This window comes from Denticeps clupeoides, chromosome 1 (genome assembly GCF_900700375.1).
Source record: "Denticeps clupeoides chromosome 1, fDenClu1.1, whole genome shotgun sequence".
In the NCBI taxonomy this organism is placed as follows: domain Eukaryota; kingdom Metazoa; phylum Chordata; class Actinopteri; order Clupeiformes; family Denticipitidae; genus Denticeps; species Denticeps clupeoides.
In genome coordinates, this window is record NC_041707.1 from 39,342,626 (window position 1) to 39,366,284 (window position 23,659).

Here is a 23,659-nt window from a genome sequence, read left to right on the forward strand (position 1 = left end):
AGAACAGGACCCACCAATGTGCGCGCGTGTGTGTGTGTGTGTGTGTGTGTGTAAGTGTGTGTGGCACGTGCACTGGCCATCTTTAAACGTGCTCATACGGCCCCGAAACAGACCAGAAGAAGGCGGCGTGGCTACAACAGCTGACCTCTGACCTTTTCCGGCCGCCCTCTAGCTTTTCTCGGCTGAACTGAAACCGAGCATGAAAATTAACGTAGTTTTTGGTCCGTATCTGCGAAAAAGTTTTAAAAAACGGAGCCTAACACGCGCTGTGTCTCACGCACGGAAGTTGGACGTGAGCGGTGAGCGGGGACGCGTTACCTTCAGCCGCGCATCGGGGACCGCGCACCGGGGACGGGCACGGCGTCCCCCTGCCTGCCCCTCCGTCCGTCCGTCTCCCCTCCCTTGAGCGAAGGCAGGCGCGCTCCTGCGGAATGTCAGGACGGGCCGCGGGACGGGCTGGAATAAATACAGATCTGGAGAGGGGAGAGGGGACGAGAGGGGACGAGGGCCGGGCCATTATTCACGTTTCAGCGGGCCGAGTCGCGTGTTTACAGCACCGGGGGGGTCGGGAGGTCGCCGTTGCCCTGGCGACTCCCGCTCTGCGCTCGCCGAAATAAAGACGGAGGCCGGGTCCCCTCGTCCCTCGCCGATGTGTTTGATCGTTTTCGAGCCTCTTCGCATGTCCCCCTCCGTTCATTTTAAAAGCGTTGGGGGCCAATTTCAATGCATTTGCATCTCCGGCGAAGCGTTATGGTAATGCGGCCGGCTCGTTTGAAGTTGTCCTTCCGTCCCTGCAGCATTTCTCTTTCATGCAAATGCGCCTCGTGGGCACGCGAAGAGCGCAGCGATGCCGGCACGAATACGAAAGTGCCGAGACGGTGATGGAAGTGCGACATCCCGCCAACGGAATGCATAATATGAGGTGGCGGTAGCCTAGTGGGCAACACACTCGCCTGTGAACCTGAAGACCCGGGTTCGAATCCCACTTACTACCATCGCAGGACACTTAACCCTGAGTGTCTCCAGGGGGGGACTGTCCCTGTAACTACTGATTGTAAGTCGCTCTGGATAAGGACGCCTGGTAAATGTGAATGCAAATGTAAGAGACAAGAGGTGGTGTGGGTGGTGGTGGCCTAGTGGGTAACACACTCGCCTATAAACCAGAAGTTCCAGGTTCGAATCCCACTTACTACCAACGTGTCCCTGAGCAGGACACTTAACCCTGAGTGTCTCCAGGGGGGGGACTGTCCCTGTAACTACTGATTGTAAGTCGCTCTGGATAAGGACGCCTGGTAAATGTGAATGCAAATGTAAGAGACAAGAGGTGGTGTGGGTGGTAGTAGCCTAGTGGGTAACACACTCGCCTATAAACCAGAAGTTCCAGGTTCGAATCCCACTTACTACCAACGTGTCCCTGAGCAGGACACTTAACCCTGAGTGTCTCCAGGGGGGGGACTGTCCCTGTAACTACTGATTGTAAGTCGCTCTGGATAAGGACGCCTGGTAAATGTGAATGCAAATGTAAGAGACAAGAGGTGGTGTGGGTGGTGGTGGCCTAGTGGGTAACACACTCGCCTATAAACCAGAAGTTCCAGGTTCGAATCCCACTTACTACCAACGTGTCCCTGAGCAGGACACTTAACCCTGAGTGTCTCCAGGGGGGGGACTGTCCCTGTAACTACTGATTGTAAGTCGCTCTGGATAAGGACGCCTGGTAAATGTGAATGCAAATGTAAGAGACAAGAGGTGGTGTGGGTGGTAGTAGCCTAGTGGGTAACACACTCGCCTATAAACCAGAAGTCCCAGGTTCGAATCCCACTTACTGCCATCGTGTCCCTGAGCAAGACACTTAACCCTGAGTGTCTCCAGGGGGGGGACTGTCCCTGTAACTACTGATTGTAAGTCGCTCTGGATAAGGGCGTCTGGTAAATGCCGTAAATATGAATGCATAATTCTGGTAAAGCGCGTTGCCCCGGGACGCATGGCAGGGTGAGGAGGACCCTTGGCCTGTGTGCGGGTTGTACAAGCGATTCAGGCGCTACTGTTTGCCAAGCGACATGGACTTTGGTTTATGGACGGGCCGCGTCCGGGAACACGGTCCGGTTTGTGGCGCGAGACGTTTGTCTCTCGTGAAACATGCTTGTCAAAATCCACATCAGCGACGGATTTACGGCTGCGTCCGCAGTCGCGGTGCCGGCGTAACTCGCGAACATCCACCTGGAATTCCTCTGTTGGGCCCCGCGGCGATATATATCTGGATATTTTTACCGCGCGCGTTATCAGTCACCTCCGCCTGAACCCCGGGCCGCTCGGCGAGGTGTTTCTACCTCCGAGTTAACCGGGACCGGGGACAGCCGGAGAAGGCCCTATCCAGTGCGGAGAAAGCAGATGTCGTGTCTAGTGTCACAATCAAAAGGTCACAGAGTGACATAAAACCAGACAGGTCAAAGTGGTAAGCAGCGGTAAACGGTAAAATGCACCTCACGGTGTTCGCTGGTATGTTGCTAGGCAACAGCAATGTTTCACAGTCCCTATAACCGTTGGCAGAACCGTTCCACTTTGGACGCGGAACTGGGACCAATTTTTGCTATTATTGGACATCTTTTCGGAGGGACTACTTTCAGGACTAAAGAAAGACGACTGTCAACGAGTCGGTGACACAATGAAACGTGTCCTCTGCTTTTAACCATCACCCTTGGTGAACAGTGGGCGGCCATGACAGGCGCCCGGGGAGCAGTGTTTGGCTTCCAACTTTGTACCCGCTTGTCCAACACTGCCCCTAAAGTGTTACAACCGTGGCCGTACGGTTGCGGGGCTTTCAATTCCACCGCGGTCCATGTCCTCTGTACTTTTCATCAAGTTTCGTTCAATATTCATTCACAAAAAGATAATTGTCCGTGCATTGTCTATCATGGCATTTGGAGAAAAAAAAAACATCTAAAAGCGTCTCATGGCTTGGCTGAGAGTCCACTGGCGATTCTTTGCCCAGTCATCCTCCACACCAGGTCTCATGGGTGCTGATTTGAGCACGGAACACCGATCTTTAATTTCCCCAGTGACTTTCGCAACCTGTTTTCGTCCAATTAAGGGCGGAAGGCTGCCCGGGCGAGTCCGCATGTGGCACGAAACATCGCTCGGAACGATGTGACGTGCTGGAGGACGTCCTTACTCACACACACATACAGATACAGAAGCGAAATGGTAAAAAGTGGCTGTCAGATAAGCAAGTCGGCCAGTAAAATCCAGGTTTTTTTGGCCGGAATCTAGGCTAAACGTTGATCACTGTCTCCGGTTGCCTCCTTTCCGTTCTTGTCACAAAAAAAGAGTATCAATAAATATTGCGCCACGGGGCATTTAATAGTCTTTTTACGACCTGGCCCAAACAGAGCTTTTAAGGCGGTAACATGTGTTCCACCTCCAAAGCGCTGGATGGGTGAGTTATAAATTGTAAAGTTGTTTTGTTACCTGGCAACAGCGGGAAGGTGACAAGACCTTTCAATTGGAGAGACTTTGTATGCGGCACGTGACAGTGGCAAGAGATGCTTTCAGTGTATTTTTAACACACATAAAACACGTTAACGTCTAATTTTCATGGATTGTAAACCAAAGAGAATTAAAAAAGTTGTTAATAATGAGGATATACAGTACAGGACAAAGGTTTGGACACACCTTATTATTCAATGTTTTTTTCTTTATTTTCATGACCATTTACGTTGGTAGATTCTCACTGAAGGCATCAAAACTATGAATGAACACATGTGGAGTTATGTACTTAACAAAAAGTGGAGACCTGACCTCCACAGTCACCGAACCTGAACCCAATCCAGATGGTTCAGGTCCGGTGACTGTGGAGGTCAGGTCTCCACTTTTTGTTAAGTAATCAGAGCAAAGAAACTAGAATATAAAACATGTACATAACTCCACATGTGTTCATTCATAGTTTTGATGCCTTCAGTGTGAATCTACCAAGGTAAATGGTCATGAAAATAAAGACAACACATTGAATGAGAAGGTGTGTCCATACTTTCGGCCTGTACTGTATATGTGTTCAAAACTTCACAGGAACAACTTCATTTCAGGTCTATGGATTTAAACATCTTGCACAGAGTTAAAACATCAGGCACAGCCATTGGTAGATACGTTCAGAACAACAAGAGCCTAACTACAGCCAAGTCTGGATGACAGATGTGGATCATTTTGCAGTTTATTGCAGCTGTATAAAAAAAGATAGCTGGATTTAATGAAATGTAAAACTATTCAAAGTTTAACTTTTCATGCATTAGTTAACTTTCTGCAGAAAATGTCCAAACCAAAGGTACAAATTAAAAAAAAAAAAAGAAGCTGATTCGTGTACATTGTTACGTCCCAGGAATTTACACTCTTAATGAAAGTACCCTGCTTCTTCACACCAGACATTGTGCCCCCTCTCCCTCGTGCCATTCGGACATTTCAGAACCACGCACAAACGTGCAGATTATTGCTGCTTCGATTCGGGTGGTTGGGTGAAGCCACGTGAGAGGTTATCCTGCAGATACGCAGTAATCGGCAGCATCACCGCGTCGGCCTGCCAAGCCCGGGGTTGCGTTGATGAACGGAGGCCGCATTGGACATCAGAGACCGCCGGCGCTCTGCAGACGCACTCGCGTCTGAATCTAAACCATTATGAGATGAGCGATTAAAGGCGATTAAAGCCCGCCGCGGCCGAGGCTTGCCACTCGCACACAACTTGGCGCAGCGCTTCGGTTATTCTTAGCAGCGGACAACCAGGAATAACTCGAGTCCTGAAATGGAAATTTAAGACCAAGACACAATGAGAACTTGGCCCTGTTAGCATTCCCCCGCGAGGAAATTAATGGCTTGTAAAAGCTCTAAGCAAAACGAAACGAGAAGTCGTAAAATGCCCAGCAGCCCCCACATGGACAGGAAAGCCTTGGTCTGGCCGCCTCCGGGAGATAACAGCCATCCCGCCTCGTCTCCGCTGTCCGGTGACGGGAAACACGAGACTAAAAATCCCCTCTTCACGGGGTCTCCAATCCCAATCCACTCTGGTCTCCTATGTTGTCCCTGGCTGGTGGGACAACTTGCCTGGCTCCATTCGACTAGCCGAGACTACTACCACCTTTAAGAAGCAGCTGAAAACCCACTTGTTTAAAAAGTTTCAGACAAATCTAACACTTACACACACACACAAAATAAAAAATAACATTTGTCTTAACAATTTCCCAGCATGTTCTATTCCTGACAAGTTCGGCCTTATCAGGGCTCTTCGTTTTGTAACTCAAAATACATAGAAACCGAATGAGAATTGCTGGTGTCTTCCTCTTGTAAGTCGCTTTGGATACAAGTGTCTGACTAGTAAAGTAAAGTAAAGTAAAGTAAAGTAAAGTAAAGTAAACACGACCGTGTTCCTTTGCCTAAATTACTGTAAACCATGTTGAGATTCTTTTTTTTTTTAAGCTTCCAAGTAGAAATATTCCTCTTGAATGGGTTCCAAACTTTCGCTACTGGGAAAGTCTAAAGCCTACTTCTGCTGTTGTTGTGGTTGTTTATTTTAATCATGCATTATACCGTGGTAAAAGCTGTGTTACAGATGCCTTCACACCGAGCTGATGGACCAAAATTATAGGGCTAATAAGGAAACCACAAAGTCTTGCATGAATGAGTGTGAATACAGGCGTCCATTTTTAAGACCTTCATTTATTGATTCGATGCTGATAAATTTCTGTATGGGAACCTGCCGTCTTTCTTCGGTTGGTCATGTGACAAGTAGGTTCGAGGCCTAGGCCGTTCGTATTTCGACGGTTTGCGATCGGTTTTCAGGGAGGGGATTCTGACTGGAATGCTCCTTTAAACTGCCCAAGATGAAAAATCCATATATGGTCATATCAAACCAGGTAATTCTGGAGGCCGGGACTCGGAGTGGACGCGCCGACATCACAGTTAAGCCGGAGAAAAGCCTGCCGGTGGAGGCAATAATCGCAAAAATGTGAGCAATTCATCCACCCACACGGCAGGGAAAAAATACAAAAGTAAGAACACATCCAGACGGAAGATTTAGCCCGGCCAACCGTGCCAAAAGTTATCTACAAGGGCTCAGAGGAACCATCAGGGAAAGATGGTGCTCACACACACACACACACATTTAGGGAAAGCGGGATTACGGGGACCAGCGTATTAAAGCATCAGTGGCGGCTGACGGTAAGCAGGCGCGCCACTGCGCTGAAGTAGCCTGACAGGTCATCCAGAGAGAGCTAATGGGCCGTCTGTTCGGAGGGAGAGAGGGGTCAGTCTGCAAGGCTCCCACGGCCTTCGGCCTCCTCCCTCACGTTGTTGCACTGAGAGACTTTTTACGAGGACACGTGCCTCGGCCGGCCGGCGGTTCCGTATCCAGAGCTATGCGAACGTTCTAGCACCGCATTCTAGTAACGCGTCTACTCGGCCACACGTGCGGTGATTAATCATTCCCTCCCGCACCTTTTTGGCTTTGCCGCATTGTGACCTGCGACAGCGGGACGGAAGAGGCGCCTCGAAAGAACCCAACGGACCCCACCCGACAGTAACAGCAACACGCCTCACAGGTACTTACCCCATGACGGAGGAACGGTGCACCGTATCTCCAGGCACGGGACCGAGTGTCGTCTCCCGCCGTCCTCTCCCTCCTCGCCCCTCTACGACTCCTTTCGTCCCCCCCCCCCCCCCCCCTCGCTTTTCTTCCCCACCCTCGGTGTCCTCTTTAAACATGGCCCGATGCTTGACGCTGGCTCCTGGCGGGCCGGCGGTATGTCAAGCCTTTTTTGGGAGATCTGCAGGGTTTCATAATTGTGCGGTGGCCCACCGTAATCACCCCCCCCAACCTCCACAGTCCCAGTGGGTGCAGGACAGAGGGTAGGGTTCATGTTCCACTTTTGTGTCCGATGTGCGCTTGCATTGCGGTCCTTTTCACCACCGTCAGCATCGAGTGGAGATATTTACGGGATTGGGTGGAGGCTTTCGACACGGGTGCAGGACGTAATCCCAGTTCAGGAAGCGAGCTCTAATGCACGTACATATTTGTGCGTGGATGTTTACGCTCGAACCGCTGCACGTTTACATCTGAACTAAATAGGTCCACTCGTTCGCTAACAAGACTCGTGAGGCCGGCCGGCCGAGGGGATTAGTCTGTCGAGAGGACAGTCCTGTTCCCGGGTAGTAGGGGCCTTATTTTAAGCAAACATTAGAGCCGAGGGAACTCAGTTCCTGCGGAAGGAGCCGGCCCTGGCACTGCTTAATACCAAGTGACGTGTCTACATAACAAATCATCTGTACATCCGTCCCGGAGATAGGACCTGTCTCAGTTCCCGTAGTCCTCAGATATGCTGCTTGATGAGATGTTTTTAACAATCCAGTATATGCATGCTTTATTGGTATTGCAACAATAGTTTTGTGGATAATGATGCAACAAGTGAATGTAGTCGTCTGTATGTAACTACTTTCAAAATGAAAGCCTGGCATTAGGTAGTAGGGGTGGTAGTAGTAGCCTAGTGGGGTAACACACTCGCCTGTGAACCAGAAGACCCAGGTTCAAATCCCACTTACTGCCATCGTGTCCCTGTGCAAGACACTTTACCCTGAGTGTCTCCAGGGTTGGACTGTCCCTGTAACTACTGATTGTCAGTCGCTCTGGATAAGGGCGTCTGGTAAACGTAAAATGGAATGTATTAAGAATTTCCGTTATGTAAGTGGCTTTTCATGTCACTGCACTGCAATTTTCTAGTCTACAAAATACCTGGTTAGCTAGGAAATGCGATTAGTTAGCTAGTTTAACACGCGCCGTAGTTGACCACTAGTTGTAACCACCAAGGTAGTGACTTTGTCGCGAGATTTAGCAACGTTTCAGAAACCTATTAGCATGTAGCGAATAACCTAGTGTGTCACGATCCGGTGTTTCATTGTTGTCCCGTGTAATGTTCCCTAATCGTTTTCACCTGTGTTAATTGTATAAAGCTGCCTTGTTCGTTTCTGTCCGCTGTCAGGTCTTTAACGTTATGTTCCGTGTTCACCAGTGTCTACGTCTCGGATGTCTCCCCTGTCTTGTGCTTCACCAATTAAACCCCGGTTTCGTGATGTCAGGTGAAAGCGTCCTTCATTCCTCGTCACTCTTCGTCCTCCTCTCTGTTCACCCGCCGCGTCATGCCCGCATGGACGTGACATAGTGAAAGCGGCATGAATAAGCGGCATGACAGAACGTGACCGCTGCCTGAATTTCTAGGTAAAGTTGGGTTACATCCTGTAGGACATTATTGGCAAGAGTGAGTGTAACTGTGTTAGTCAGCTAGTGCTGTTACTTTTTTCCACAGATATTTTATAATGTTTGATATCTGAGATTAGCATTAGCAAAGTAAATTGTTTGAAGGGGTTTTATACACCAGCATTAACATTAGCATTAAGCCATCCAGAAATCAGTATACAGAGGGAGGGTTGGAAAAAATGTGCCATTAACCTTATAATCTTAGTCAAATGGCATTAGATTAGCAAAGCTGTTTCTCATGTCAACTTGAGTAATGTTCTAAATGTTATGTAGTTATGCTAGCACTTTCAGGGTTGCTATGAATTATTATTATTTTTTTTTTTTTCAGGTTCTTCATATAGTTTTTGATAGACTTACGTACTGGCCGCTCTTCTCAAGATATAGTTTTGTATGTACGCTCACTACAGCAGTAGCAATTTTCTGTTTCCTGCCGCCTTTGTTCATGGATGATTGTGTTACTATCAGCTTCTGTCGACCTTATCGTGATTGAATTTATTCATTTATGTTGTAGATGTGGGAGATGTGTGTTCATGCGTCTGTTTATAATATTGTCACTCTTATGAGTTGCCTGCAGGTAAGGTTATTTCTGTGCTTGCAATGTTTATGGTGGGTCAGAAGAGGCCTGAAGGAAGCGGCCCCATAATCAGAAGGTTGCCGGTTTGAATACCAAACCCCCAAGGTGCTAATGAGGTGCCACAGAGCAATGAACCGTCCCCACACACTGCTCCCCGGGCACCTGTCATGGCTGCCCACTGCTCACCAAGGGTGATGGGTTAAATGCAGAGGACAAATTTCACCATGTCACCGTGTGCTGTGCTGCTGTGTTTCACAATCACTTCACTTTCACTTATTACTGCTCAACGTGACTTCTTTATTTACTTTGTACTACTGCATTATATGTTGAGTTCAATGAACTCTGCAAGGCATTTGAATAGGACCTATAACAGGTATGAAAATATTGATAAAATATACAATCAGTTTCCTTTTTGAGGACTGAATAAATGGCCTGTGACTAGCGAAAGAAAAGTGTCTTGCATTTCCTGCAAGACATTCTAACGGCTCAAGTCAGGGAGCCAAAGCAAACACTGGCCAAGGCCCAGGACAGCTAGCGCCCCATGGCTTCCTCGCCCAGCGTCAACAGAGAGGCCCCATAATGCACTTCTTCTGTGGAGACTGGACCTGATTGCTGTCTGCTGATCTTACGTTATATAATTCAGCAATCAGCGACAATGGGGCGAAACGCAAAAATAGAATCCATGATCACCACAGTGCCACAGGGCATTAAAATCCCCAGCGAAGTGTGTGAAATGCAGGCTGATGCTCTGCTGCGACGTATAGATGTTAGAACAAATTATGTTTTGTTACTATATGGGCAGCATGGTGTAACTAAATGCATTATAAAATTGAATGTTTTAAAATGCATTTAAAATGTTCAAGTGCAGAAGCCTCTGTAGCAAAAAAGCTATTTGTTTCGAATGTCACATCCCTTCAGATCATTAGCTGACCATTGCATAGCATGCAAGTCAGATAACTACTGTTAGTTCTGAATTCTGCATTCTGTGTGATATATTTGGTGGTCTCATGTCAGTACCACGCAGTGAAAGACGGAGAAATTTGATGATGATCCAGATATACCTAAATAAACCATATGTTATATAACTACCAAACGTAGCAATGTTAAATCATTGATCCTGAAGGAACCATCTCAGAACCTTCATTTTTTAACAATAAATATTAATTGGCGCAAGGTGAAAACATTCTGGGAAGGCCTAGTATGGGAACATGATTGAGAGATACTTACCTAAGGCAAGACAAAGGCTTGATTCTAATCTTAAATTGCTTATTCAAATAGCTAAATATGGGTTCACAACAATCATTTTAGGCCTCGTCATCATTATTAACAACATTTATGTTCTGTGCAGTGAATCTCAACCCTTTATAAAAAAGGATTATAGAGGTGACGAGAAAGAATGAATCATCTGAAGGGCCGTGATTTGCTTTTCTTCTGCCCTCCTCTGGCCAGGACTGTCATTACACTGGTCTGTTGAAGTGCTCGGAATTAAAGAAGAACTTCATTATAATCCTGTAATGTTCTGTTCTTTTTTTTTTAAGTTGAATACATTTATCATAAACAAATATTTCCAGTTTTTTTAACTAATGAATATTAATAGTGTCTTTCAAACCTGAAATGCACCAGCAGATGGAAACAAAGCATCAGAAATGTGCCTGCTCTTCAGAGAAACTGATCATGATATATCATAATTAAAATAAATTCCTTTTTTGAAAAACCTGAGATTTACCTTTTTTGCAGATGAATTGGAAACCACTTGGTTTTTTATATTATATTTTCCTATAGAATTTGTGCTTTCCAAGTTTTAAAAGCACTGTGCAGAATTTAGGTTAAGTGCCCCGTTCCAGAGGTGCTGGAGATGGCCCCTCTTTGCCCGTGCCTTTGTACGGAGGAATAAATGACACGCTGGTCCGCCTCGCTTTTCGCTCCCCTTCTCTTCGTCCTCCTCTTGGAGAAGCTCATAGTTGCGTAATTCAGCTCCTGAGTCCAACAGAAGCAGGAAAACATCTAAAGTAACAAACCGAACGTGAGCAGCCTTAACATGGCCAGTGGCGTACCTCGTTATGAAGCTGAGGAGATAGTGGGGGTCCATCTAAGAATGAAATGAAGGAAAATTGAATGGGCGGAGGAAATACAGGGCGCGTAACTCATGAAGCAGCTTATTGTTTTGTAAATGATAACTTTCATGTGTGTAAATGTGGAGTAAACGCACTCTGTGGCTCACCGGACAGAGGAGGTTTATTCCTTCTCCTCGTGCAGAAGAGGGAGACAGCGATTATAAAGCACAAAATATTAGATGTTGTCAAGGCAACCAACTCTTTGTTGAACTCGAAGGAATCTGTCGATTAAATTAAACATTTTTATGTCAATAGAGTTTAACATTAAGCAAAAAACGTTGAAAATATGTTATTTTAATGGTTACGAAAGTAACCTGTAGCATTTGGCGCCGGGTCCTGTTTAATGAGGATCTCCCCACACGCGGCCACGGCGCAGAGCTCGCGCCGGGAGGTGGAGAGGTTCCTCCGGGGGAGGTGGAAGGCGCAGCTGCCAGACGGAGGACCGGAGACGGCCTCCGGGCCTCTCCCGCACCGGCTGTAGAGGAATCCCGGGCGGGATCCGGCCGACCCGGGCCTGAACCAGTGCACCCCGCGCTCTCCATCGCAGCCTCCTGGCTGGGTGCACCGCAGCGGCAGGCTGGTCTCAGAATCCTCCATCGTCTGCTTCACCTCATACCGGCTCACCATTTCTGCTCCTGTGCACAGGCAGATGTGGCCTGGCGGTTAAGGAAGCGGCTCCGTAATGAGAAGGTGGCCGGTTCGAATCCCAAACCGTCCCCACACGCTCCGTCATGGCTGCCCACTGCTCACCAAGGGTGATGGTTAAATGCAGAGGACACATATCGTTGTGTCACCGTGTGTTTCACAATGACAATCGCTTCACTTTCACAGCACCGTCAAACTTAAGTACTCAACTCAATTTTCAAATGTTATTAATGAGGTCCAGGACATTTACATTTACATCATTTACCAGGCGGCCTTATCCAGAGCGACTTACAATCAGTAGTTACAGGGACAGTCCCCCCCTGGAGACACTCAGGGTTAAGTGTCTTGCTCAGGGACACGATGGTAGTAAATGGGGTTTGAACCTGGGTCTTCTGGTTCACAGGCGAGTGTGTTACCCACTTGGCTACTGCCACCCTACATGACCCATAAATACCCTTAACTTAATAAATACCCTTACTTAAACGTGTATTATACACTTCAACTCACGTTCTTCTGACAGATAAACTCCGTGACTGAACGCAATGAGGTCGCTGTGACGAAACCCGCAGTAATACCAGCCAGCGTCAGACGGCGTCGCGTTGGAGATGGTCAGGATGAAGTCCTCTCTTTCCTTCGTCGCATTAAAACGTTCCTCAGCAAAGAACTGGTTGGTGCTGGGATAGTACGAGACGATGCACACCGGCGCATGTCCGCTTGTGTGTTTGAACCAGAACAGGTAGTTCTCCGGACCCGGTGAAAGGACGCAGCGCAAGGACGCAACATGTCCTGGAGTGAAGGTCTTCAAGAGCTCATTCTGGACTAGAGGGGCGTAAAAAGGCGGCACAAGAAAATGAGTCCAGGTCACTGTTTCAAAAGTATGGTTATTTTTTGAAAAAAAAAAGTCCTACCTGTTTTCAGCAGAAGAACAAGCAGCAGATATCTCATCATGGTTTCACCGACACTACCATCCCCTGCTCACTAGCAGGGTTATGGGTAGACTTTTTTTTTGTTCTTTCCTGCGCTCTACGGTTCTGATTCGCTGCACAGAAATTTAGCAGGAGACTTAACGTGATTGGCCCCACCCTTCCTTCTCAGCAGCCTTTTGTTTGAGCCAGACGGGTGACACAGAACCTAATTAGTACGTGACTACCAAGGCAGTGCGTTTTATATAAAGGTTCTGCGTGTTAATCTTGAGAAGGAATGAAAAGGACAGCATCTACGTCTGCACCCAATCTTTTGAATCCACGTGGAGGGTGGAGGGCAAGGTGAGGGACATGGGCTGCGTGTGTGCATGTCACACCCTGCCCATAGTCCTACTGTCCATAAACACATATTAGCTGAGCATTAGCACAGACGCACATGTCCAGCGCACCCGGAAAGTATTCACAGCGCGTTAAATTTTTACACATTTTTTTGTTACAGAATTATTCTATATATATTATACAGAATTATTATATATATATATATATATACACACACACACACACACACACACAGACACACACAGACACACACAGACACACACATGTATGTATGTATGCATGCATGCCCTGACCCTGAGTAGTACTACGTGGTTATGGAAAGTGTGTGGGTGGGTGAGTATGAGCTCGTGTTCATCAATCATTTAAATAAGTGTCCATTTTGGATGGCAATCCAGTAAAAGTCCATTATTGCGTCAACAAGATTGTCAGCACACAATGCACACAGTGAAATTTGTCCTCTGCATTTAACCCATCACCCTGAGTGAGCAGTGGGCAGCCATGACAGGCGCCCGGGGAGCAGTGTGTGGGGACGGTGCTTTTGCTCAGTGGCACCTCAGTGGCACCTCAGTGGTACCTTGGCAGATCGGGATTCGAACCGGCAACCTTCTGATTACAGGGCCGCTTCCTTAACCGCTAGGCCACCACTGCCCGCAACCCTTGGAACCCGCAACCCTTCGGTTACTACTGATTGTAAGTCACTCTTAATAAGGGGGTCTGATAAATTCTGTAAACATAAATGTAATTATCTTTGTACGTTCCTTCACTAATGAGGACACCAAACCCCCTGAAAAAGACCCTGATGGGACAGCGGTGACAATAAGAGTTTTTGAGAGTTGGGTTCACACATGACACCTTTTATATTCAATTTTCTATGCACGTGCTCCCATATCCAGACGCATAGCTAAATATTTTATTAATGGCTGATCTTGTCTTTCATCACTTCATATATTATTCAGTAGGAAATATCTGATTGGGCTGTACTCTCGTCCCTCAAACAGCCACCAGGTTCCAGACAGTTTTTACCGTGTCTGACACGGAAAACAACGCTGCCCGCCCCATAACACCAACAAAACAAGCAGCACCGGCCACACGTGGCGTCATGGAACAAGATGAAAGTGGGGCCTGCTGGCCTGCTGGCTGCGAGATGGTTTCGTGTGGTTTCAGCGCTGCTGAAGGTGTGAGAGGCGTGGCTGTGGGAAGGTCTTCCTGCGCCTGCAAGCCGATGCAGAAGCGTGGTCTGCGCCTGCAGAGCCGCGCCTTTAACAACACGCGAGGTCGGCCGCCACGACTCCAGAAAAGCAACTTCAGCCAACATCTGAGAACGCTTCTCATGAGCAGATTATGGATTAGGTGGATGGGATGAAAGTGCTGGTGTGGGCCACAATGACCACCAACCCTACTAAATAATGTTCAGGCCCCTGACTTGCATGGCTGCCCTAGTCAGGCCGCAGGGAACTTTATTAGTTCACAAACTCAACAACATTAAGTAAAAAAAAAAAATATATATATTTCTATATTTTTTATATGATTTGTTAGCAGACATGGATGAAACATTTGAAGCGAACCACAAATATTATTTACATATTGTACAGGTTTATGAATAGTAAATGCATTTATAGTTATTTTATAATAAATATACATATATAAATAGTTATATATACACACACACACACACACACACACACACACACAGACACATATATATATATATATATAATTTTATAATATATATAAATTAAAATTTTTATTTTAATGTGAGCATTTTACATTGTTAGCGGTTGAGAACGAGCAACTTTACGAGCGATGGCCCGTGGTTGTTCACCTCACCAAATCTCGCTCAGCACTGAGCTGCTGTCACGCTGTCACTCACCTCACAGGAAGTGATGCTGAACTCGTCGACTCCTCCTTCGCCAGGGCTCCCGTCTTTCTTACCTTATATAGCAAAAACAGGTCGAAGCCACGGCCGACAAAGCTGAGGTAGAAAGAACCCAGATGTGCGGTGAAGGTGAACAAACTGGCGCTGGCATTAGACATCAGTGGCCTGGTCACTCGCTTACCAGTGATTTCCAGATTAAATATATACCTGCACGTCAGGCCTAGTTTCAAAGCTGATTAATTTTCGGAAATGTTCTATTGCACACAAGTCCAGCCTGGTAGTGTAGAAAAAAACCAACGTTCAGATTCTGAACCGAATAAAGTTGGTTTCGTTTCCAAGTCACACTTTCCCCATCTAACCTGTTAAGACAGGAAGTGATAACTGCTGAAAGGGTCCCAAGAAACACACTTTTGCTCTATTTGTCACTGTAGATTTTATATACATTTTATAAACGCTGTTCATCAATGCTAACAATAAAATGTGTTTGAGGAATAAAAAAAAAAAAGAAATTCGAGACGTGGCCATGGCCTCCAGATCTCCGTCCAACCAAACCTCACATATTTACAGGACTTTAAGGATCTCTAAAGGACTTTAAGGCACTCCAGCAGATATCTTCAGAGGTCTAGTGGAGTCCATGCATGGATAATTTTTTTTTGGTGAAAGGGGGAGCTACCCCCCCAAATCATGCGGCTAGTCATAATGTTACGATGGGTGTATATTTAAAATAATACGTTTCTATCAAAACAGACTTCAGGTTACTAAGAAACATGCCATTTTTATTCATTCTGTTGATGCCTGACAGCTCCATATACGACAGACTTGTGTAAATCTTGGTCTTTGGCTCGGGCTCTGGGCTTTTTCTGCTTAAAATGTAGCGTGGCATAGCTCATTTCATCCATATTCTGTTCAAGAAAAATGTAGAGTTTGAATTAATGCAATATTTTTGGCCATAAATCAGCTTTTAGTTTCTCAATAAAAAGTTACAATAAATTACAAATATTGATCAACATATTCACCAATATCAACCTACCATTTAGCCCTGAATCTAAACGAATACTATCCAAGCAATTTAAGTTTTAAGTTCTGTGTTTAAATGTAGATTTTGAAGGCCTTTCAGCAGAATTACTCTGATGTAACGCGTCAGTTTATAATCCACATTTGTACTGACCTGGTCATCCTTCACCTCTGCTGAAGCCTCACCACGACCTTCAAGGTGCGATGATGAAGTGTTAACACAAACTAGACGTGGCGGCAACGCTGATGTGGAATAGTTGTAAGATTGCAATCAGATGCTCACCGGCTACGTTCCTTCTGGTTTTGCAGCAGAGTAGCACGGCGGCCAGGATGGTCGCCGCATTCGTGGCAGCCAACGTGGGCACAAGGTATCCAGGCGGCGGCTCGCGACCTTTGTCAGCGGAAAAAAGCGCAACGGGTTCCTGTTCCATCCGACAACCTCGTGCACGTTGGTTCTGCGGAGATGCGAGTGCGGCGGAGGGAGATGGTACCTTTTCTGTCTGTTTTGTGGTCTTCCTCGGCAGGCCCAGAGCCTGCAGTCAGACATTAGATGCAACGACGCGCCATGTTCTGTTCGGATTTTTACGATGTTTTTTTGTGTGCTTACCGTTGGTCGTCTCCATGACAACCAGCTCCACTTCTTTCAGAAAGGTGAGCGCCTTGAAGATGTACACGGCACAGTAGTACCTCGCGGCGTCCGACTGCCGCACGGCAGAGAAGGAGATGCGGAGCGCGAGTTCCTCCCACGACGCGTTCATGCTGGGGCGGCCGGAAAAGTCTCCGCACAACCGGGGACGTTCCAGGTTGGACGAAGCGGTCACTACGCACACAGGGACGCCTCTGGAGGCGAACCGGAGCCACATCATTTCGTACATCCCCTCGTTAGAACCGTGGCACACCATTGTGGCCGGCTGGCCGGGACGAACTGTCAAAGAAGACGACGGCTGCATGACGCCTCCTAACAGGGACACACCTTCATAAAAAGGGACAGCAAAACAACACGCACTCTAAACATCGCGGCTCGTGTCTGTAGACCAAAGATGCTTCCGGAGTCGAACTACTCACATGAGACAAGCAACAGGAAGAAGAGTCCCGTCATGTTCACCTTTCAGAACCTGGTGAGGAATTGATGTGCGCGGGCTGAGGAGGTGTTGAGGTCTTCTGAGATGGAGAGGAGGAGCGTTCTGCAGGATGTTCTTCTGCTGCCTCTTGACTGGTGACAAGTAGGACATCGCTTGGCTGTGTTCATCATCGTTGCATCTCCCCAAAGGCCCTTCAGAGCCTTAGAACCGAATCAGGTCGTATGACCCCGACGGACGAACGCAGGCTGTGAAGTTAAGTAGCACAAGGGCTGATGGGTCTGGAAGATTACGCAGGTGTCCTCTGTGAACGGAAAGTAGACATTCGGCATTCTGTGAATTCTTGATTCTCGTTTTTTTGTCATGCTGTCAACACATGAACGTTTGACATCATCAAACACGTTTCAATGCTAGAGAGAGTAGCCGAGTGAACACAACATGCATTTGACCCCCCAAATTTTATAACTGGATGTGCCACACTTTCATGCTAGAATCACGTATTTAACATTCGTGTACCACGGATTCCTGCTGTTTCTTTTCCAATTGACAGTTTTAACCCTGAGTGTCATGATCCGGTCCGAAAGGGGTTACTCCGGTCCAGGGTCCGGACCGGAGTTTCACTGTTGTCCTGTGAAATGTTCCCTAGTCGTGTTCACCTGTGTCTAATGTATAAAGCTGCCCTGTTTGTTTCTGTTCGCCGTCAGTGCTTTGAAGTTATGTTCCACGTTGACCTGTCCTTCCTTCCTCGTCTTCTCATCACCTCCTAGTCATCACCTCTGTTCACCTACCTAGTCACGCCAGCATGGTTGTGACACTGAGCGATCAGACCAATTGAGAGGGAGCATTGAATTTTTTTGCATGGTCCCCAGAGATTCTTTTCCGATGGTTTTATCACTACGCTGCTGTACATTCAGCCTGAGAAAGTCCAGGCTCGGGGTGGAGCCGTCCTCCAGTTGAACGTTGTTCACGCGCCGTTGCTGTTCATCAAGCGATGGGTGAATAATGAGAGGAGCTGTCTGTGGTGCTGATCGCTGGAGATGTGCTGGAGGGGTTAAAATGTCACAGCGGTTTTCGGTAAAACTTTATCTACCGGCGACCTTCTCAGATCCACTGACATTTTGTCACATGATACTTCCCCACTCTGATTCTCACGATGCAAGAGTGCAATCTGCTTTTTTCTACACTTAATTTTTATCTCATTTTTGTTACCTCCCCCGGCAACTTTGTTAACGCGCAGTACGGTACGGCTAAGGCCTCTGCTGGCACACAGTAGTCCCTGGGCCGCATTTTCCACAGCCACCAGTAGGAGGCAATGTGAGGTCGTCGTCAGGTCCCACAAGGGAAGTGTCAGAACCTCCAGCAGTTCACTTGCTGATGATTAGACTGATAGTGCACTACCTCTCACTTGACGTGTTGACGCGCTGTCCTCTCTCACCCCGTGAAGAGACCGGAACGGGGCGGCTGGTTGCCGGGGTCGGCGGTTTTCATTCTCAGGAGGTGTGAACTGTGCGTTGGCCGGGGGTCGGGCGGCAGTCTGCCCTGCAAGTCTATTTCTGTGCTGGTGGTTTCTGCACACGAAGGCTCAGGGGAAACTTACCCAGGCCGCGGTACCTGCACACCATTACCATGCTGCTTCAGTCCCTCCCCGTCATGCCTGGGTCTGTTAGATGCCCTCGGCATGTTAAAGGAAACATCAGGAGGACGTGAGGTGCTGGACCTGTGAGACGTTCCCGTCTCTGGAAGTTGGGAATGTGAGGAGACGAGAAGTGCAACATAATCATACATTTATTCCAAAATCCACATTTTACATTTCCTGGAAATAAGCCTGAACAGACATAAAAAAAAAGAGAGACGAGCTAAACAAATGTGGTCAACAGGAAGTTTAAAGCCGTAAAGGTGCGAGCTAAGACCCTCATGTGGTCTTCTTGTAGCGCTTATCAGATCTACAAAGCAGCCCGGCACTGGTACACAACCAAACCACTTCTGTTGTCACGTACGCAAGAGGTTCTAGTGACAAATGAGCAGACTTGTCCCATGAGAGGCTGGACAGGTTGAACAAATGGAAGCGCATTCACAAAAAGTGGAGTATGCAAGCATTTCCCTGGAACGTTATGAGATCTCACGATTCAAGTGTGGACAGTCGAACCGAGTATCTTAACAACCAAAACATTCTGGATCCTTGGTTGACATGACGTATGGACAGGATCGTTTTTTTCTTCATTGAACAAGTGTCGTCTTTTCTTCCATCAATCTAGTGAAAAAAAGGGCGGTAGTAGCGTAGTGGGTAACACACTCGCCTATGAACCAGAAAACCCAGGTTCAAATCTTGAGCAAGACACGTAACCTTGATTGTAAGTCGCTCTGGATAAGGGCGTCTGGTAAACACTGTAAATGTAAATGTAAAAAAAAAAACGCGCCCGGTGTAAAATAATAACTTTTTTTTTTCAAGCCACTGTGTTTGGTGGAAATTTGAACATCTTCTACAGAGTCTACAGAGTAATGGAAGATTTAAATCTAATCGGTGCTTGTGTTTTGTGTAACAAATTCTAAAATTCTAAAAATTTCAACGGTTCTTGGATTAAGGAACATTTTCCCTTGCTGGCATCCCCAAAAATGATGCTTTCATAGACGTAGGATTATTTTATTTGTGCATTTGAAGCAACTCTTGTGTAGACCACGTTGGCTTCCTCTCTCCATTTTCTTCTTCCCTGCGGTATTTTTCTGGCTGATTTGAGGTTTAGAGCGGCATAGTTTAAGGAGGTCTGGTCGTCGCACTGAAATAAACAAACAAACAAACAAATAAATACACACACACACACACACACACACACACACACACATACACACACGCACACACACAGTACAGGCCATTTCTTTATTTTCATGACCATTTACGTTGGTAGATTCTCACTGAAGGCATCAAAACTATGAATGAACACACGTGGAAAAAAGGTGAAATAAGTGAAAACATGTTTTATATTCTAGTTTCTTTGCTCTGATTACTGCTTTGCACACTCTTGGCATTCTCTCCATGAGCTTCAAGAGGTCGTCACCTGAAATGGTTCTCCAACAGTCTTGAAGGAGTTCCCAGAGGTGTTTAGCACTTGTTCGTCCAGCTCACCCCAAACCATCTGGATTGGGTTCAGGTCCGGTGACTGTGGAGGTCAGGTCTCCACTTTTTGTTAAGTACATAACTCCACATGTGTTCATTCATAGTTTTGATGCCTTCAGTGAGAATCTACCAACGTAAATGGTCATGAAGATAAAGAAAACTAATTGAATGAGAAGCTGTGTCCAAACACACACTGTATACTGTATATCATTACTGTATATAATTAAATTCAGAAGAAGAACTGAACAAAAGTTTATTACTTTGCACAATGTGTAGATATCATGTTTATCAGCAATAGCAGCTTCCAGATTCATAGGTGTTGGTGGTTGTAAGTATTTGGGTTACAAAATGGCCTGCAAAGTTCTCAGCAGCTCCAGAAACAAATGAAAAGAAGATGTAAGATGCTGCCTACAGCCCGTCTACAGTCAGTGTTTGGTCCACCCTTATGTCCTGAGGTGGCAACTGACTTTACTTCTTAATAAATGGGATGTAAAGAGTAAAACGTACGTATGAATGTGGCTCATTGGTCCCAAGACTTCTGGAATCAGATCCTTCAAAACAAAAATGGAATCATGATCACAGGTCAGTTTCTAATATAATTGAATCTTTAGAATGGTGCGGCATACGAGTAAATTCAAGTCTGTGAGTGCACTGCAACATTCAAAAAATACATCTGCATCTTTTTAAAATATATATTCAAATACAACAAAACTGGCATTTTCCAGAGTTTTTTTAAGAAACCAAAAAGGTTTCCTTACCAGTGTGACAGCATTTCCTCCAAAGAAGCACCACGACCACCATTATGGTGATGATAGTAATAAAGCCGAGAGCTGCAACGGTGTATACTAACATGTCAGCGTTGTGAACACCTAAAAATTAGGAACAATTATGCATATTTATATATATTTTTGTCACAACCAGAATCATACTTTTAGATGTTACAAAATCTGTTGAACGCTTTTTCATTATATATTTGAATCCATATTGCACGGATTTAAATTAAGTATTGATAACACATTGATTAGTGGCAGAATTTCTTACTTGATATTTCCAGTTTAGTTCCATTGCCGATCGTTATTTGTCCGCATGCCGCCGCGGCACAGTAGTAGGTTCCAGCGTCGGTGGTGCTGAGGTTCCTCTTGGGGAGATGGTAGACGCAGCTCTGGGTAGAAGAACCAGCCTCAGGGTTCTTCTCACACCCAGCACTCCTGTCTCCATGGGCGTAGATGATTCCAGGATGGGATCCTGGTGTTCCGTGTCTGAACCAGTACACACTGTGTTCTCCTGCACAGCCTCCAGAGACGACTGTGCAGTTTAGAGTCACGTTGTGTCCTTCAGACGCTGGATCTAGTAGATAATGCTGCTGAACCTGAACCGTGGCAGAGTCTGAAACGAGAAGAAAGAGATTTTCTCTGAGAGCAGATATCAAAGAATCTGATATCCAAATAAACGCAGTGATGGTCTATAACTCACCATTAATGTAGAGAAAGACTCCGTCTCCGAAATAGAACTGACTGAACCAGAAAATCCCACAGTGATATAATCCTTCATCAGAAGCTTCCACCTTGTTTATGGTCAGATTAAAACTTGTGTCACTTTTGTCGACTGTGAATTGCGCTTTTCTTCTTTCTTCGATTCCTTCTCCGTGTTTAACATCAGTGTAGAATGATGATACCACAGGTTGCAGCTGCTGCCCCGGGACCTGCTTGTACCAAACCCAGATCACCACCCCACTCTCAGCAGAGAGACACGGCAGAGTAACAGAACCTCCCAGACGAGTAGAAGCAGAACCCTGACCCTGGTAAACCCGGCTGCCAGAGGAAACATCTGAAAGATCACGAGTCCAAAATAAACTTATGCAAAAATGATCAAAAAATACGTTTTCATTTCCGAAAGCAGAGGCTGTGTTCACTTACAGGAAAAATGGCAAATTACAATGATTTGAAAGGAGAGGTTCATTCTTGCAGGTCCTCCTGAACATCTGACAGAGAAGCATGAAGTTCTGAACTGTCAGCTCCAAAGCTCAGGAAAGGGGCCAGCGCGCAGTCCTCTCCGATTGGTTGATGGGTGGCAACAGGTTGACGCCTATTGAGCCCACATGACGGTGTCAGTATTTATCAATTTCTGTAAACATGCATATTAAACAGTAAATCATGGTCGGTAACATTTCACTGAGCCGTCACGCTTTAAGTCTCGGCTCCTTTTTTTTCGATTCTACTTCCTCTTTATGAGACTTCAAATCCAGACGAGGTTTTTCAAAGCCAAAAGCCACAAGTTGCTTACTAAACAGTTGCTTTGAAATGATGGTGTAAAATGGTCTTTCCTGTCATAATTTGTCTTTCCTGTCAAAGCTGCAAAACATATTAACACATAATTTAGGTGATTTTTACCATGAGTTAGATTTAGGCACCTTTTGTTGTGCCACGGCTGAAGTAAGGTGAAGCACAGGCACTGTTTCTCTCTGGTGTTAAAGCGACAGGTGCAGATTGTCCTGGTTTTTCCAGCACATCCCACAGACCTAAAAATTTAGGACGACAAGGCAGCACCTTGGGTTTTTTCGTTTTGCATGATCCTGCTGAAAGAGGACACTGCCATCATGGAACACCATTCCTGTGAACTTGTAGTGTACTTGTAGCAACAATATTTAGGCAGGGGGTACGTGTCAAAGCAAAGTCCACATGAACACAGAACTCAAGGTTCAAGGCATCAAACTGCCTCCGCCGGCCTGCCGTTTTGCCGTAGTGCATCCTAGTGCCATGTCCTTGCCAACTCAGTGACGCACATGCACCCCGCCGTCCACTGAAAAAGATTCATCATGCCAGGACACCTTCTTCCATTCTGTGATGCTAGGGTATCACTGGACTACTCAGCTGACACCCATTGGGTCATAAACACCCACAGTGCTGAAGTGCCACTGAGCAAAGCGACGTCCCCACACACTGCTCCCCGGGCGCCTGTCATGGCTGCCCACTGCTCATGGGTTAAATACAGAGGACAAATTTCACTGTGTGCACCGTGTGCTGTGCTGCTGTGTATCACAAGTGACAATCTCTTCACTTTCATCACTTCACTCACATTTGCTGCTCGTTTGGTGCGGGTGAATAGGACCTTTTAAAACCCTTACGCTTGGTACTGTTTGTTCTTTGTGTGAATAGTCCAACTTCTCTGCTGTGCATTTTCTGTTCATCCGGACCATCGCGCTATTGTCATGTTCAGGTTTTGTTATTGTGTCGAGCGATTGCGTTCCAACCTTCATTTCTAACAGAATGCACAACCTTACTTAGGCCCCGCCTTTCTGTTTTAACCGCCCGCCACACCTGTAAGTGGCGCTGTAACTTCCCTTCTCTCACCCAAAGTTTGGGTATCTAGTTCTCCTCTGCGGTGAGTTAAACACCTTGTTGTTCTCCAGCCTCGACGTTTCATTAGAAACATGCACCATAGAGAGGACTTCGTGAGGTTCTGCAGCTGCTGTGGCACAACCATGAATGTGTTATCCACCATTGCATGCATGTCTGATGCATTTGAGGTTATAGGTCAGGTTGGAGGTTGGGCTTTTACATCAACGTTTTCACAAGAAAAGCCGCTTCGCCATCCAAACGGACACGACGGGAAAAGAGAAATTCACTCTGGAACCCATTTCACAAAATAACCATTCTGGGTCCCCTTAAATGGCGTCTCCATGTGGACGCAAGGACA

At 46.4% G+C, this 23,659-nt stretch overlaps 1 protein-coding gene and 1 long non-coding RNA gene across 2 annotated transcripts; both read right to left on the reverse strand.

The window, feature by feature from the left end:
• Nucleotides 1–10,682: 10,682 nt before the first annotated feature.
• Nucleotides 10,683–12,635, reverse strand: LOC114786461 (uncharacterized). The gene is made up of 6 exons (XM_028973643.1): nt 12,529–12,635; nt 12,128–12,439; nt 11,290–11,610; nt 11,083–11,196; nt 10,916–10,950; nt 10,683–10,838 (listed from the first exon to the last, which is right to left on the reverse strand). The coding sequence occupies exons 1-6, from the start codon at nt 12,566–12,568 to the stop codon at nt 10,683–10,685; spliced, it is 978 nt and encodes a 325-aa protein (XP_028829476.1). The 5' UTR covers nt 12,569–12,635.
• Nucleotides 12,636–15,465: 2,830 nt separating this feature from the next.
• On the reverse strand, nt 15,466–16,284 carry LOC114794226 (uncharacterized). The gene is made up of 3 exons (XR_003750324.1): nt 16,056–16,284; nt 15,927–15,964; nt 15,466–15,660 (listed from the first exon to the last, which is right to left on the reverse strand). It is a non-coding gene; the product is annotated as an uncharacterized LOC114794226 (long non-coding RNA).
• Nucleotides 16,285–23,659: the final 7,375 nt, after the last annotated feature.